The sequence below is a fragment of the Mizuhopecten yessoensis genome, unplaced genomic scaffold, assembly GCF_002113885.1.
Source record: "Mizuhopecten yessoensis strain PY_sf001 unplaced genomic scaffold, ASM211388v2 scaffold11179, whole genome shotgun sequence".
In the NCBI taxonomy this organism is placed as follows: Eukaryota; Metazoa; Mollusca; class Bivalvia; order Pectinida; family Pectinidae; genus Mizuhopecten; species Mizuhopecten yessoensis.
In genome coordinates, this window is record NW_018408919.1 from 110,046 (window position 1) to 122,775 (window position 12,730).

The 12,730-nt window shown below is 36.7% G+C and overlaps 1 protein-coding gene across 6 annotated transcripts in view; it reads right to left on the reverse strand.

Annotated features, from left to right (window-relative positions):
• Positions 1-12,730, reverse strand: part of LOC110440386 (cytoplasmic dynein 2 heavy chain 1-like) — a 67,853-nt gene that overhangs the window by 5,499 nt on the left and 49,624 nt on the right. For all 6 annotated transcript variants that reach the window (XM_021483451.1, XM_021483446.1, XM_021483449.1 and 3 more), the window contains 16 exons: positions 9,263-9,361; positions 8,942-9,065; positions 8,261-8,424; positions 7,780-7,899; positions 7,339-7,473; positions 6,806-6,949; positions 6,310-6,465; positions 5,845-5,946; positions 4,984-5,188; positions 4,243-4,406; positions 3,589-3,714; positions 3,172-3,282; positions 2,486-2,641; positions 1,936-2,014; positions 1,255-1,670; positions 479-694 (listed from right to left, as the gene is read on the reverse strand). In XM_021483451.1, coding sequence (XP_021339126.1) covers positions 479-694; positions 1,255-1,670; positions 1,936-2,014; positions 2,486-2,641; positions 3,172-3,282; positions 3,589-3,714; positions 4,243-4,406; positions 4,984-5,188; positions 5,845-5,946; positions 6,310-6,465; positions 6,806-6,949; positions 7,339-7,473; positions 7,780-7,899; positions 8,261-8,424; positions 8,942-9,065; positions 9,263-9,361 — 2,517 coding nt within the window. The remainder of the gene's footprint in view (positions 1-478; positions 695-1,254; positions 1,671-1,935; positions 2,015-2,485; positions 2,642-3,171; positions 3,283-3,588; positions 3,715-4,242; positions 4,407-4,983; positions 5,189-5,844; positions 5,947-6,309; positions 6,466-6,805; positions 6,950-7,338; positions 7,474-7,779; positions 7,900-8,260; positions 8,425-8,941; positions 9,066-9,262; positions 9,362-12,730) is intronic.

The following is a 12,730-nucleotide window of genomic DNA, read 5'->3' on the forward strand; positions in this document are numbered from 1 at the left end:
CCCCGCCCCCCTGTTTCATTAACTAATGTTGAGCATACATAATATATTTTATCTGAAATTACACAGATAATAAGACAGTAAATCAAATATGGATTGAAAGTTGTATCAACATCTTACAACTCATTAATTATAAAATCTTGGATAGGACGTATTACAGGTTTTTCAAGACAGCTTTTCACTCATAAATTGTTCGATTTTAATTTACTTTTAATTAGGAAATCTTTGATATGTAAAATGAGTCTCTTAAGACAGGATGTTCCTATCAGTTGTAGAATTCCCTTTAAATTGGAAGAAATTTGTTTTGACTGACAACTTAATAGTGAATTTACTTCAAATGATGAAGTCTTGGATATGTAAATTGGTCTTTTCACCCCTTTAGACCATAATGGACTTGTCCATATCAACTCATGGTGCAGTTTACTGCAATTGCATAGGGGTGTAAAGGTTGAATTATAAAGAAAATACTGTTCTGCCTTACCTCCTGGTTGAGAAGGGCTGCGGCCAGTCCCTGGACCTCACTGGTCAGAAGTTGACTGCCCCTGATCACCTTACTCAGCGAGGCGAGAGAGTGGTGGATCTTCTGGACGAGCTTCACTGCATTGTAACGCTCCAAGGCGATGAAGGACAGGATTGGAGAATCCTGTCCAGACTTGGCCACCGGTGGACTAATTCTCATCTGGATGATCTGGGAGCCCTGGTGTCAGAATGGATATAATATTGTCAAGTAACTTCTATCGTAAATATTCACATAAAGTGTGCACTTTTTTAGGGAAAAATGATAATATCAAGAAAGGAGTGTGCATTTTACTCGAAAACAATTCAAAACCAGTCCTGGGTCACGACCATTTATCGTAATTTTTTGGGGGATTTTCAGAAATATTTTTAAATATACTGGCAGCAATAAATAGATAAAATTTTGTGTAATAATTCCTGATTGCATTGGTTATCTTACCAATACAAGAAGATGTGATTTGGACTTTCTGTAAAGAAACTTGTTGTTTCAATAGAATTTGTTAAATAATCATAGTAGTGATATTTCATGTCTTCAATGTACTTCTTACAATATGGAATAATCATTGACAATTACTATATAGGTTTTTGGTGAAGTGAAATGTTTTAAGATTATATTGTAAATTCGGAAAAAGCATGTTGCTAGTTTCCCTTGGCCCATATTTCTAGTTTCCCTTATGGGATCGTTATGGGAACCAGAAACTAACTAATCCCTGACTACCCTACACTAACTGTCTACTGTACCTTGTTAAGAGTCTTCCAGAGGTTGAGAATCGGGCTGAGCTCATTGGCCCAAACCTCCTTGTCAAACCTGCTGGCCTTGACATTGGCACGCTGCAGGACCTTGAGCTGGGAGATGACCTGTGAGCTGACCATCCGCTGGGCTGACCGGTCAATATTGGCTGGGAGACCAAAGTAGGACGGGTTGTCAAACTCCGGCAGCTCAGCAATTGCAGCAGTGAAATCGGATATGTTTGTGGAGTTCGGGAGGCGGATCGGACCAAGTCGTTTATTCCTGTTCTGGGGCGACAGTGTGTTTGCATCAAAGAACTGTTTCAGGTAGGACACCATCACTCGCAAGTCAAACGTGTTGTCCACACGCCCGCCGTAGATCGCAAACTCAAACAGGCCATGGATAAACTGCCACTGGACATCTTGACCTGGAGTAGGAGAGACTGAGAATGTTGAGAGAAAAACCAGGCAAGAAACAACATAAAGACGCTAGGAAAATCAATCACAAACACTAAAAGCAGAAGTATAAAAAGCAATCAAAATCGCCCTCATTCTTTTTCCACAGAAGTGTTTACTTTATAGAATGGTAGCACAATGGTGTTGTTTGATGTCAATTCGGAAATGAAGTGACAAGAAAAAAGAGAAATGGAAATGATGCATGAACCATACAACTGTAGCCAATAGATCACTTACTGCCTTTACAGTGTCGATCAATGATGTCTGCTCCGGCTCGGAGATCTGACAGAGAAAACTCGTAAAACTTGGTCCAACCCTGCAGATACAACACACAAACATGGTAAAACATTACAATATACAACCCTGAAAGTAAAAAGTTCATGATTGATTTTAATGAAAATATCTCATAACAGACACTTTGGATCATTAAAGAAATACATTTAGGCAATTGTATTTTGTAAGGAGATTACTCAAAAAGTTCTGTTTAATTTTTCGTTTCTGCTTTTGTAATTCAAATGCATGAACTTAAAAAGATTAAGTACACAGATTGCTAATCCAAGTTTGATATGTATTTATTGCAATTTCAGGAAGACCTGTATATCTGTCCAATAAGACCAATGAGTATCACAACATCCTCTTTAATCGAAAATAAAGCTGTAATCCATTCCTTATAAAAACTACCAAAAAAGATCTCTATATGCTGACATCCTGTCCAATCTGACCAATATGTTGTGTCACACAAGGTGTCAGATTAGACAGGTTTCAATGAAAAACTGATGAAACAAACCTGTGGAATGAAGACTCGTCGCTCCTGCATGATAGCGTGGAACCAAGCGAGAGCAAACAAGGCCTGGGAGCGGATCACACTGCCAGTCTTACTGAAGTACTCCGGACTCCAGGTCTCAAACGAGCGGTACAGGTTCCTCTTCACGCCCGGCGGGGACTGAGGGGAATAAATACATACCAATTTAACATAAACACTTAACCAATTTAATACCACTCACCAGATATGTAGCCTTCTATATCTAAATGCAAGAAAACTTGGCAAAATGAAAATACCTGCAGCAGACTTTTCCTGCATGGACATACCGTAAGTGGTATCAAATGAGAAGCTTTGCTACCATTTTTTGTTCAAAAAGTTTGACAAACATCACTTCAAGAACATTCTATCATCAAATCCCTTGGATGGAAAATTAAGTTCTAGGCAAATAATTTGGATTTTGAGAAAGTTTTCATGCAACGGAATTTAATATCACAAATATAGGATGCCACTTTCAGTAAAGTTTATCTATAAAACTACTGAATTATCAGGATTACACGAAAAAAAAGTCTTTTTAGATGTTTGGTATCGGGTTCCAACAAATTTAACAAAATCTTTCCCCTGTAGTACTTCAGAAATCTTTCAGTACCCAGATGATTGTTGTATTGTGTGTATGGATAACACATGTGCCATGATGTGGTGAACACACTTACCTCATATGTAATCTTGAGACTGCTCTGTAGTAAGATGGTGGGGAACTTGGGATGTACCTCTGCTGTCATCCACAGACGGAAGTCAGCATGAGGCTTCAGTGTGTTAATCTCCTACAGGCATAAGGTAAGTTACCATCAAACAAACTCGTCAAAAATATTTACTACAGTATCCTTTTTATATCTACCATTCAGTAGAATGAAAATTTTTTATTATTCAAAATTAAAGGAATATTTTTTTGATTTCAGTCAATAAAAAAAATTCAGAAGCCAAAAATTGTTTTTGGAACTGTTTAAAAAATGACTTAACAAACTTTTAAATACAAAATATCACATTTAAATAAAGAAATACATCATACTAGCCAAGATGGTTTTGTATCCTATTGGATTTCTCACTTAGTTATAACATTTATTACAGACCTTTTCTAGCTGTGGTAACCAGGCGGTAACCAAGTGGAGATTCTTCAGACACAGCCATTCCCCATTTTGAGAACAATCCCGCAGTAACTGCATGGCAATGTCCGCTTGACCTTGACCCATGGCAACCTACAAAGAGGTCAACAGAGTCTCTAAGACATATACACATAACCATTTCCACACTTCAAATTACTTATTGAGGTTAAATCTTCATTTCCAACATGGGGCAAAATCTTTATCATTCGTATATTTTAATCAGGATTTTCTTTTAAGAACTCGGGCCATTTATGAAATGGATTTATCATTCATATGAGTAGGCTATCAAAATGAAACCACTCCAGGCCTGTGTATGTAGATTTGAATCCTGTTGTTTGTCAACACAGATTTAATGCCTGCAGGTGTCAGAAGAACTTTGTTTTGTCTTAAAATAATAGAAAGGGTTTTTTTCTCTGACAATTTACAAATCTATTTCCAATATGTAGATTGCGAAAGATAGTTCACCAAACTTGAATTCTATATCACTAAATGGATTGATGTCCCTACAACTATGGAAATTAGTTTCAACATCGTCAAAGCTATGTTGTTAATTAGCCTACATCTATTGATCAGTGTGAGACAGGAAACTCTTGTTCAGACAGTAAATGAGGTTTAACATACCTGGTGGTACTTTTCATGGCCTATGACCTCAGCGGCCAGCTCCTGTAGTTCCTGTGAGGGGTCAGCACCAGGGGAGATAACTATGAGGATTGGTTCCTCTGCCATTGTCTCCGTCTCAAACAGCTTCTTCAGATTGACAGACGGTGCAGACAGCTCCTTCATGGCTTTATAATTAAAACATTTGTATTCATCACTGTAGTTTTCAGATATTTGAATGTAAGATCTTATAACCTATTGATAGTTGTTCACTTATGTGATAAGAATTATTATCATCCTGGAATTCTGACTGTGTGAGTAGTTGTCCCAGTCGGATAGAATCTGGGCACAAAAGCACTAAACAACACAATCAATAAGCTGGATGCTATTTTTCCCAGAAAATTTTACTCAAATTTACTTGATTTTTGTGGATATTCATTTTCAAGACTATTCTCTAAATATAATTACAAATATTTTAATTTGCAAAATCAACAACTGTCATATTTCCTCTTTGTTCAATTTTGTCCCACAAATATTTGCGAAATATATGATTTAATGCAAAAATAAAAATATTTGGAAATATTTGTCTTTTACAATAATAAGCATGATTACTGCGAGACATTATGGTCTAAATTTATCAAGGTTTGTGTCTTCCCAACAGCTAAAGTCACATAACAACAGGCTCCAGAGATGATGGGCCCAATCAAACCTTGACATGCTTGTTTAAAAAGACTTTATCACTGGACAGAGGGACTTGAAACATACCTAGAGCTTTGCAGGCAAACAATCCCATAGCTGTCTGTAGTCGGTCTGGCCTGACGGTCTGTACCGCCAATAACTGCTGGAACAGGGTTGTCTTCTTCTCAATCACGGACGGGAACTCGGTCTCACACTCACTGCTGCGGGAGAAACTCGACCACATTGACGAATCGTCAAAGTTGAACTGCTGATAAAGTTTTGGCAAATTGGACTGGAGGGAAAAAGAAATAACAAAATTTAGACAAATTGTTCTGTGATATACAGATTGTATATACAGTTCAATAACAAATTATAGGCAACAATTTTTGAAAAAAATCTAAAGAAACTAAAGTTACGGTACTGTAAAAGTCAATATTCACCCCTGTGGACATTTTCAGTGGTTTGACCCTTTAAACTGATTACGGTGTAGAATTTTTCACATTGACAATGGTTCTGATTTTTTTCTGTTCTATTTGTCAATAATCTATAAATATGTGTTTGTGTTTTGATATTTTTATGCTAATTTACTCAATTTTGAAAGCATACAATTATTTCTACAACACAACAACTTTCACTTCCATAGTACATGTGAAACTTTATTATTTGTTACATTGGAGAAAAGCAAAAATTGCTTCAGTTATTTTTTGTTTTTGTTTTTATTATGACAGTACATCCATAAAGACTTATACCCAAATCTTGTAAAATCAGACTTTGAAAAGTTATATATTCCTGAGACTTTCTACTTCTCAAAACAATAAATTCATCTGAAAATGAAGTGAAACTTATCTGAACCAAACACTACCAGAATCAAACAAAGGAATACATGATTTAGTAATTAAAACACAGTTTAACAAAACGTCCTGGGTTTTCTTAAAGTTGATGACCAACCTTTAGACTGGCCATTGCGGGCATGCGTTCTGGGTCGACCCAGCTCGGTCCTCGCTGAGAATCTGATTCACCCACCAACATTCCTGTGAACAGTTCCCACTCCTGTAGAAACCAAAATTAAATAATTATTGTTTAATTTTCATTTTCTTAATTATGAACACATTCAACACATGAAAGGAATGTTTTGTGTATCTATACAAATTTAATATCACTCTTACACTGGTTCCTTAATTTAAGTTCTGTGTTCCAATACGGGTACATACTGAGTAATCAATTTTACGTCATAATTGCGCTACATCGGATAACATCTAGGGCGAGTATATGTAATTATACGTAGTTATATGTATATTGTTTTAGGGGGTAGGGGGGAGGAACAAATGTATGATGGTATGCAAGACTATGACTTAAGTAAATAATCTAAAAAATTGATTATCAGGAGATTTAATGAACAGTTGGATAGCTTACATTTTCCTGGAAGAGGTCTGGTCTCATCCCGTGGACCATGTGCATGGCGAACATGAGACGGTCGTTTTTGAAGATGGAGCGACAAACGTACTCGTAAACAAGCTGTTGCAGCTGCTGTCTCAGCTTCTGTATACGATGGTCCGTCCCACTTCCATCCTGATCACAAACAGAAATTCAGGTAAATATGCAGGCTAAAAGATACAAGTTCCCAATGATTATATTTTTTATTTATGTTAAGCCTTTCACCATTGAATCCCTATAAACAGGGAATACAAAAGCTTTCTCCTGACGATGAATGCCTGAATACAGGGAATTCTGGGGGACTGAATTCCTGCAATAAAGAAACCCCAAAATATGTCGGGGGAAACCATCATCTCAAAGTTGATTTTCTGAGGGAGTGGGTCAGTGAAAAAAGTCAAATTTAATTGAAAGTTGAACATTTAGTAAAAGTTGTTTTCAGGTTAAAAGATTATTACATAGTTTGGTCAACACTGACCTGTTTGGAGCTGAGAGCACGAGAGAACAGTCGCAAAAACGCTGCCAGACTGAATCGGTACATGTTGTTGATCTTGGCGAGGTCGCTGATGACAAAGTACAGGGTGCTGCCATTTTCTGCCAATGGTAGGTAAGTATTTCTCTCCTGTTGTAAACAAAATAACAACCATATCAGTAAAACAGGAATCCACTACCAAGTACACTGGTGATTAGCACTGGGAGTCTGTCAGCATATTATAATTGATCATCCCAAACCCTTCACTTATCTATCAAAGATTTACAATCAGAACAGAGTTATTGATAATGGGAACCTTGACAATAGCCAAGTTTTTTTAAATGAAACCAAATGTATAGCATGAAATTTTCACCCAACTGACTTTCGATTATGACTGATAATATGAACAACATTATGGATATTGCTCCCAAATATTCCCTTTGCAGTCTTTGTTGCATGATAAATTTCATAATACCAAATTAATATTCCATATCTGTCAATCTAAATCCTGTTTTAACGTAGTGATTTGCCACACTGACCTGATCGAGGGAGGCCTGGAGTCGTACAGACTCTGTGAGGGAGTCGGTGATGGTTATACTGCTGGCTTTGGTCATATTCAGGGAGTCCAGTAGTTCTTTGTTCTCTAGGATGTTACCCTTGGCATTTGCCAGCTCCTGTAGAGGTCAAAGGGAAAATAAAATAAAATAAAACATTTATAACTAACTGAAAATGAAATTTATTAGCCCCACCCCTTACCTTTAGAAATGATACCTCTCCCTTTCATTAGCCCCACCCCTTACCTTTAGAAATGATGCCTCTCCCTTTCGTTAGCCCCGCCCCTTACCTCTAGAAGTGACGCCTCTCCCTTTCATTAGCCCCACCCCTTACCTTTAGAAATGATGCCTCTCCTTTCATTAGCCCCAATCCTTACTATACCTCTAAAAGTGACGCCTCTCCCTTACATTAGCCCCACTCCTTACCTCTAGCAGTGACTCCTCCAGTTTGGCCAGTTGGATCTTTAGGTCCTCCTCTGTCTTTAACAGTTCCGTCTTCCTCACTTCTAGTTCTGGCTTCTCATTCTGGATGGTGTTAGCCAGCAACTGTTAACACAAACATCAAAATAGAGGTAGGTGGTACAAACACAAAGGTCAAAGGTCAACATAATAGTCAGAGGTCACTGAGTTCAAGAGGTAAAATAATGTACCATATTTATCCAGTAGTAGGCCCATGCTTGGTAATAAGCCCACAAATATATATTGCTGTTAGGAATAAATGCCAACAAAAGTTTTTCATTGTCCTCCTATAAGCCCAGCCCTCTACTTTCAGTCAGAAATTATGTGTTGGCCCCCTGGGCTTATTTCAGCATAAATACAGTAGTGGGACACAACAGGTTAAATCTGTTTAGTGTCCTATAACCTGCAGGTTACATAATACACATGTAACACAGATAGACCAACTGACCTGTCCAGTGAGTCCAGCCCTGGTGGTGGTGAAGTTTACTTCAGTGATGATGGAGAATGCGTCTGGGGGAATCTCCGGAGCAGGATTACGAGTTGTCAGGAACAGACGGAACTCCTCGTTGTAGTCAATGGTCTTCTCTCCTATCTGCACAACATATCTTGGTCCTGGTGTCATTAAAACAAAAAATCAAAATTAGCGTTAAATGAAATTCAAAACTTCTACAAGTCAATTTGTTTTAAAAAATCATTAGTTCTAGCCTCAGTATATCCTGAGCCATGATATGATTCCCATGATATTCCCGCCTTCGTGTCAGGAGAGTTGCTTACTCTGAGCCATGAACTCTCCCCTCAGTAGTTTTAGAGTGACCCACCCTGAGCTATGAACTCTCCCCTCGGTAGTTTGAGAGTTACCCACCCTGAGCCATGAACTCTCCCCTCAGTAGTTTTAGAGTTACCCACCCTGAGCCATGAACTCTCCCCTCAGTAGTTTGAGAGTTACCCACCCTGAGCCATGAACTCTCCCCTCGGTAGTTTTAGAGTCACCCACCCTGAGCCATGAACTCTCCCCTCGGTAGTTTTAGAGTTACCCACCCTGAGCCATGAACTCTGCCCTCAGTAGTTTTAGAGTTACCCACCCTGAGCCGCCAAAAGATCTCCCTTCAGTATAGAAAGAGTTACCTACCTTGAGCCATGAGATCTCCTCTGAGTAGGGGATAGAGTACTGGCTCTACTCCGTCCACCTCCTGTATGATGAGGGTTTTACCAAACCGCACAGCCAGCTCCAGAGACGTGGAGAAATTTGCATCCTACAACATCACAAGATATATGAACTACTTGATAAGGAATAAATTGGCAATTTTCCCAACATTTTTTTAAGCAAAATATTTGTATCTGATGTAATAATATACATTACAAAAGTCAAATTTATGCCACTTATTATTTTTCTATTTTGAAAATAACTTCAATAAAAGTCCAGAACTTTTTGACAATATTGATTGCTTACTTGTTGGTTGATAACTTCGAGACGGTTCTCTTTGAGATGTGTTTTCAGCCACTCTGTTGCCCTTGATGACGGATCAACCAGGAATGGTCGCAAGGCACTCTGTGGAGAGCAAGAAATCGTTATTGTTACCATTAACCGGAGAAACAATATACGTATCCTAAAATCTGTATTCCTGTTCATCAAAAGTGTTTTATAAATCCTAATTGATGTGTGTGTAAGCAGGAAGTGTACTACAGAGTAAGGTAGATGTATTTAGCAATAAACTCATGTATAATCTCAACTGTTGGTTTTCCTTTATGCCTAAAACACAGTTGTGGTTTATAATATCACATGATTTAAAATATAATTTTTGCTGACATATTGCATGATGAATTTTGTAACAAATTAAAGGCAACTTAAATAACCCAATTTACAATATCTTTTCAAATTAATTAAATTCAAAGAGCATTCTGTTTGTTGCTGCACAGACAAAAAGTTCTAGTGCATGTAGTTTCAAAGTTAAAAACTGCAGACACTGAAAAGAAAAACACTTTTAAATATTCTTAGCAATTATTACCATATCACTACCCTAATAATTATTTAAATTATTACATTTTATTTTAATAGTCTCCTTGTTTCTCCTGCAAAGACATTTCTTCTTTTATGATTAATTCCAAATTTAATGTTTGTCACAAGGAAGAGAAAATATTAAAGAAAAAATAAAGGAAAATCAACATTAATTTGGATACATTATTCCTTATTTGTACTGTGAAAATTAATGGTATATGCTACCATATACATTATTCCTGGGATTTGTTGGGAGTTACCTCCCTTAGCACTTCAATAATTTATTCATTGTGATCAGATATTTGATTTTTTTAATATTTCGAAAGTATCACAGATTAACTAACTTAGGTCAATTGTTGCTTACGAACATGTTTAGTGCAGAAATCTTTTGGATAAGAGGTGCATGTCATCATTAAGTATCATATACCCTTAAGGCAAGAGAGTTAAGATGTTTTATACAAATGGCCCCTGGTCTAGATTTCTTAATCAAATAATTACATCAAATCATAATCACTACATTCACAAAACAAACATAAAACATATGAAATGTACGACAATCTAAATCAGTTAGAAAGGCTGCACCACAAAGCTAATTCTGATCTTGGAGAGAAAATACTGAAAGCAAAGCATTCAAATAATCCAAAAGTTCATCAAAATCATCCATCGGACAAGTGGTGGGTATAAATAGACATAGCATACGCTGGCAACTGCGTCAACTTGAGAGCCGTTACTTACTGCATTCCCTGTAGGTAACTGTTCAGACAAAACGTACGTAATCTATTAGTCTGACATGATACTAGAGTCCCCACGAAGCTGGCGGGATACTGGGTCAAAGATGGCTAGATTATAAAGGAATGACTGTAATTCCTTGTTGCATGGCATTGTCACTCTGTCTGGCAAAACTGACAGGGAGCTAAGTCCTCAAATTCTATTTAATACCATAAAGGAAAATTGTGTAATTTCTCTTTCTTGGATTTTCCACAACAAATTCTTAACAACTTACTGCCGTCCAACCTTTGTCTTTCTGAAACAGATGTGTATGTACCCCTTCACTATCTGAACTGACATGCTTATCTGTAGGTAAAATTTATAGTTAGCTCCCCTTGTAGACATTTTAAACTATTACTGTAGCCACTGAGCTATGGGAAAAGTTTGTTGCCTTTTTTATTGGTAATAGAAAGCGAGTGTCCCTTGTACATATCTATATCCCCCCCCCCCCCCATTTTTTCTGAATGTCATTGGCAGATTAATTACCCCTGATGTATAAACCTCATTGATGAGAATCTAAGCATTGCTTCAAATTCTCTCTCTCTTTTTATCATCAGTCAGGCAAGATAAGTTACTAATGACTAGTTTTTAAGTTATATAACTCATAAATTTCTCCTCAAACTAAAATCTTTTCCTTGGAGAAATATCATACTAGTTGCATTTTGTCACCAGTATTGCGAGAGGCTGAAGTTAACTCCTGATCACTGCAAAATTAGGGCTCTGCTGAACACTACAAAAACTGTATGTCAATGAAAAGCCACATCCGTGAACCACACAGGGCAGGAAAAAGGAAAGGTGCATTTGAAAAAATAAAGTGAAAGCAAGAAAGAACAGAATTTTATTTTTAGGTTCTTCCTTTTTGCATGTAAAATCAATATAAATCAATCTAATTAAATAAAAAGATGCTATTTGAGGTTATCAACATCCATCAAAAATCCATTTCTTGTCTGTTCCGTTTTTCATTCCTTTACTATAATTCATCTTGACAAAAGTATTCTAAACTCTCAATTTATTGCCCTTTGTTTTATACAGTAAGACCTTGATATAATGCCATTCATTCATCACTAAACAGTAAAACCTTGATATAATGCCCCTCATTTACATACAGTAAAAACCTTGATATAATGCCCCCAATTTATCAGAAAACAGTAAAACCTCGATGAAATGCCCCTCGTTCATCACTATACAGTAAAACCTTGATATAATGCCCCTCATTTACATACAGTAAAAACCTTGATATAATGCCCCCAATTTATCAGAAAACAGTAAAACCTCGATGAAATGCCCCTCGTTCATCAATATATACAGTAAAACCTTGATATAATGCCCCTCATTCATCACTATACAGTAAAACCTTGATATAATGCCCCTCATATGTCAATATACAGTAAAACCTTGATATAATGCCCCTAATTCATCAATATACAGTTAAACCTTGATACAATGCCCCTCATTTGTCAATAAACAGTAAAACCTTGATATAATGCCCCTCATTCATCACTATACAGTAAAACCTTGATATAATGCCTCTCATTTGTAAATATACAGTAAAATGTTGATATAATGCCCCTCATTTGTCAGTATACAGTAAAACCTGCCCCTCATTTATCACTTTACAGTAAACCCTTCATATAATGCCCCTGTTTATCACTATACAGTATAATCTTGAAATAATGCCCAACTTTTTATTTGCCAACTCATACCAACAATATTTCAAGTTGCTCTTTTACTTATTTCTTAATAATACTGGTATATTTCTTCATTTATTTATCGCCAAATCTCAATATAATGGCATCATTTCTCTGGACTAATGGTGGCAATATATCAAAGTTTTACTGTAGCTGCAGTAGTATTCTCCTTTTACAAACATATTTAATCTTCAATATTAACCCAAAGATTCTAATGTAATACATAAAGCTGTATCCAAATCATACTTTTGATGTAATCAGGCATTGCACTCAACAAAATCATTATTGATTCCCACCAAGGAAACCTCACAAATATTCCTAAATGTTCCAGAAATGGTTAAGGATCCCCACCAAAACGTGTCAAAGAAATCTCACAAATACAAAAAAAATTGAGACAAAGAGATTTGAAGTGCACGGCTATATATGGTAATCACATTTGAAATGTAAGAAATAAGGGATAAAGATG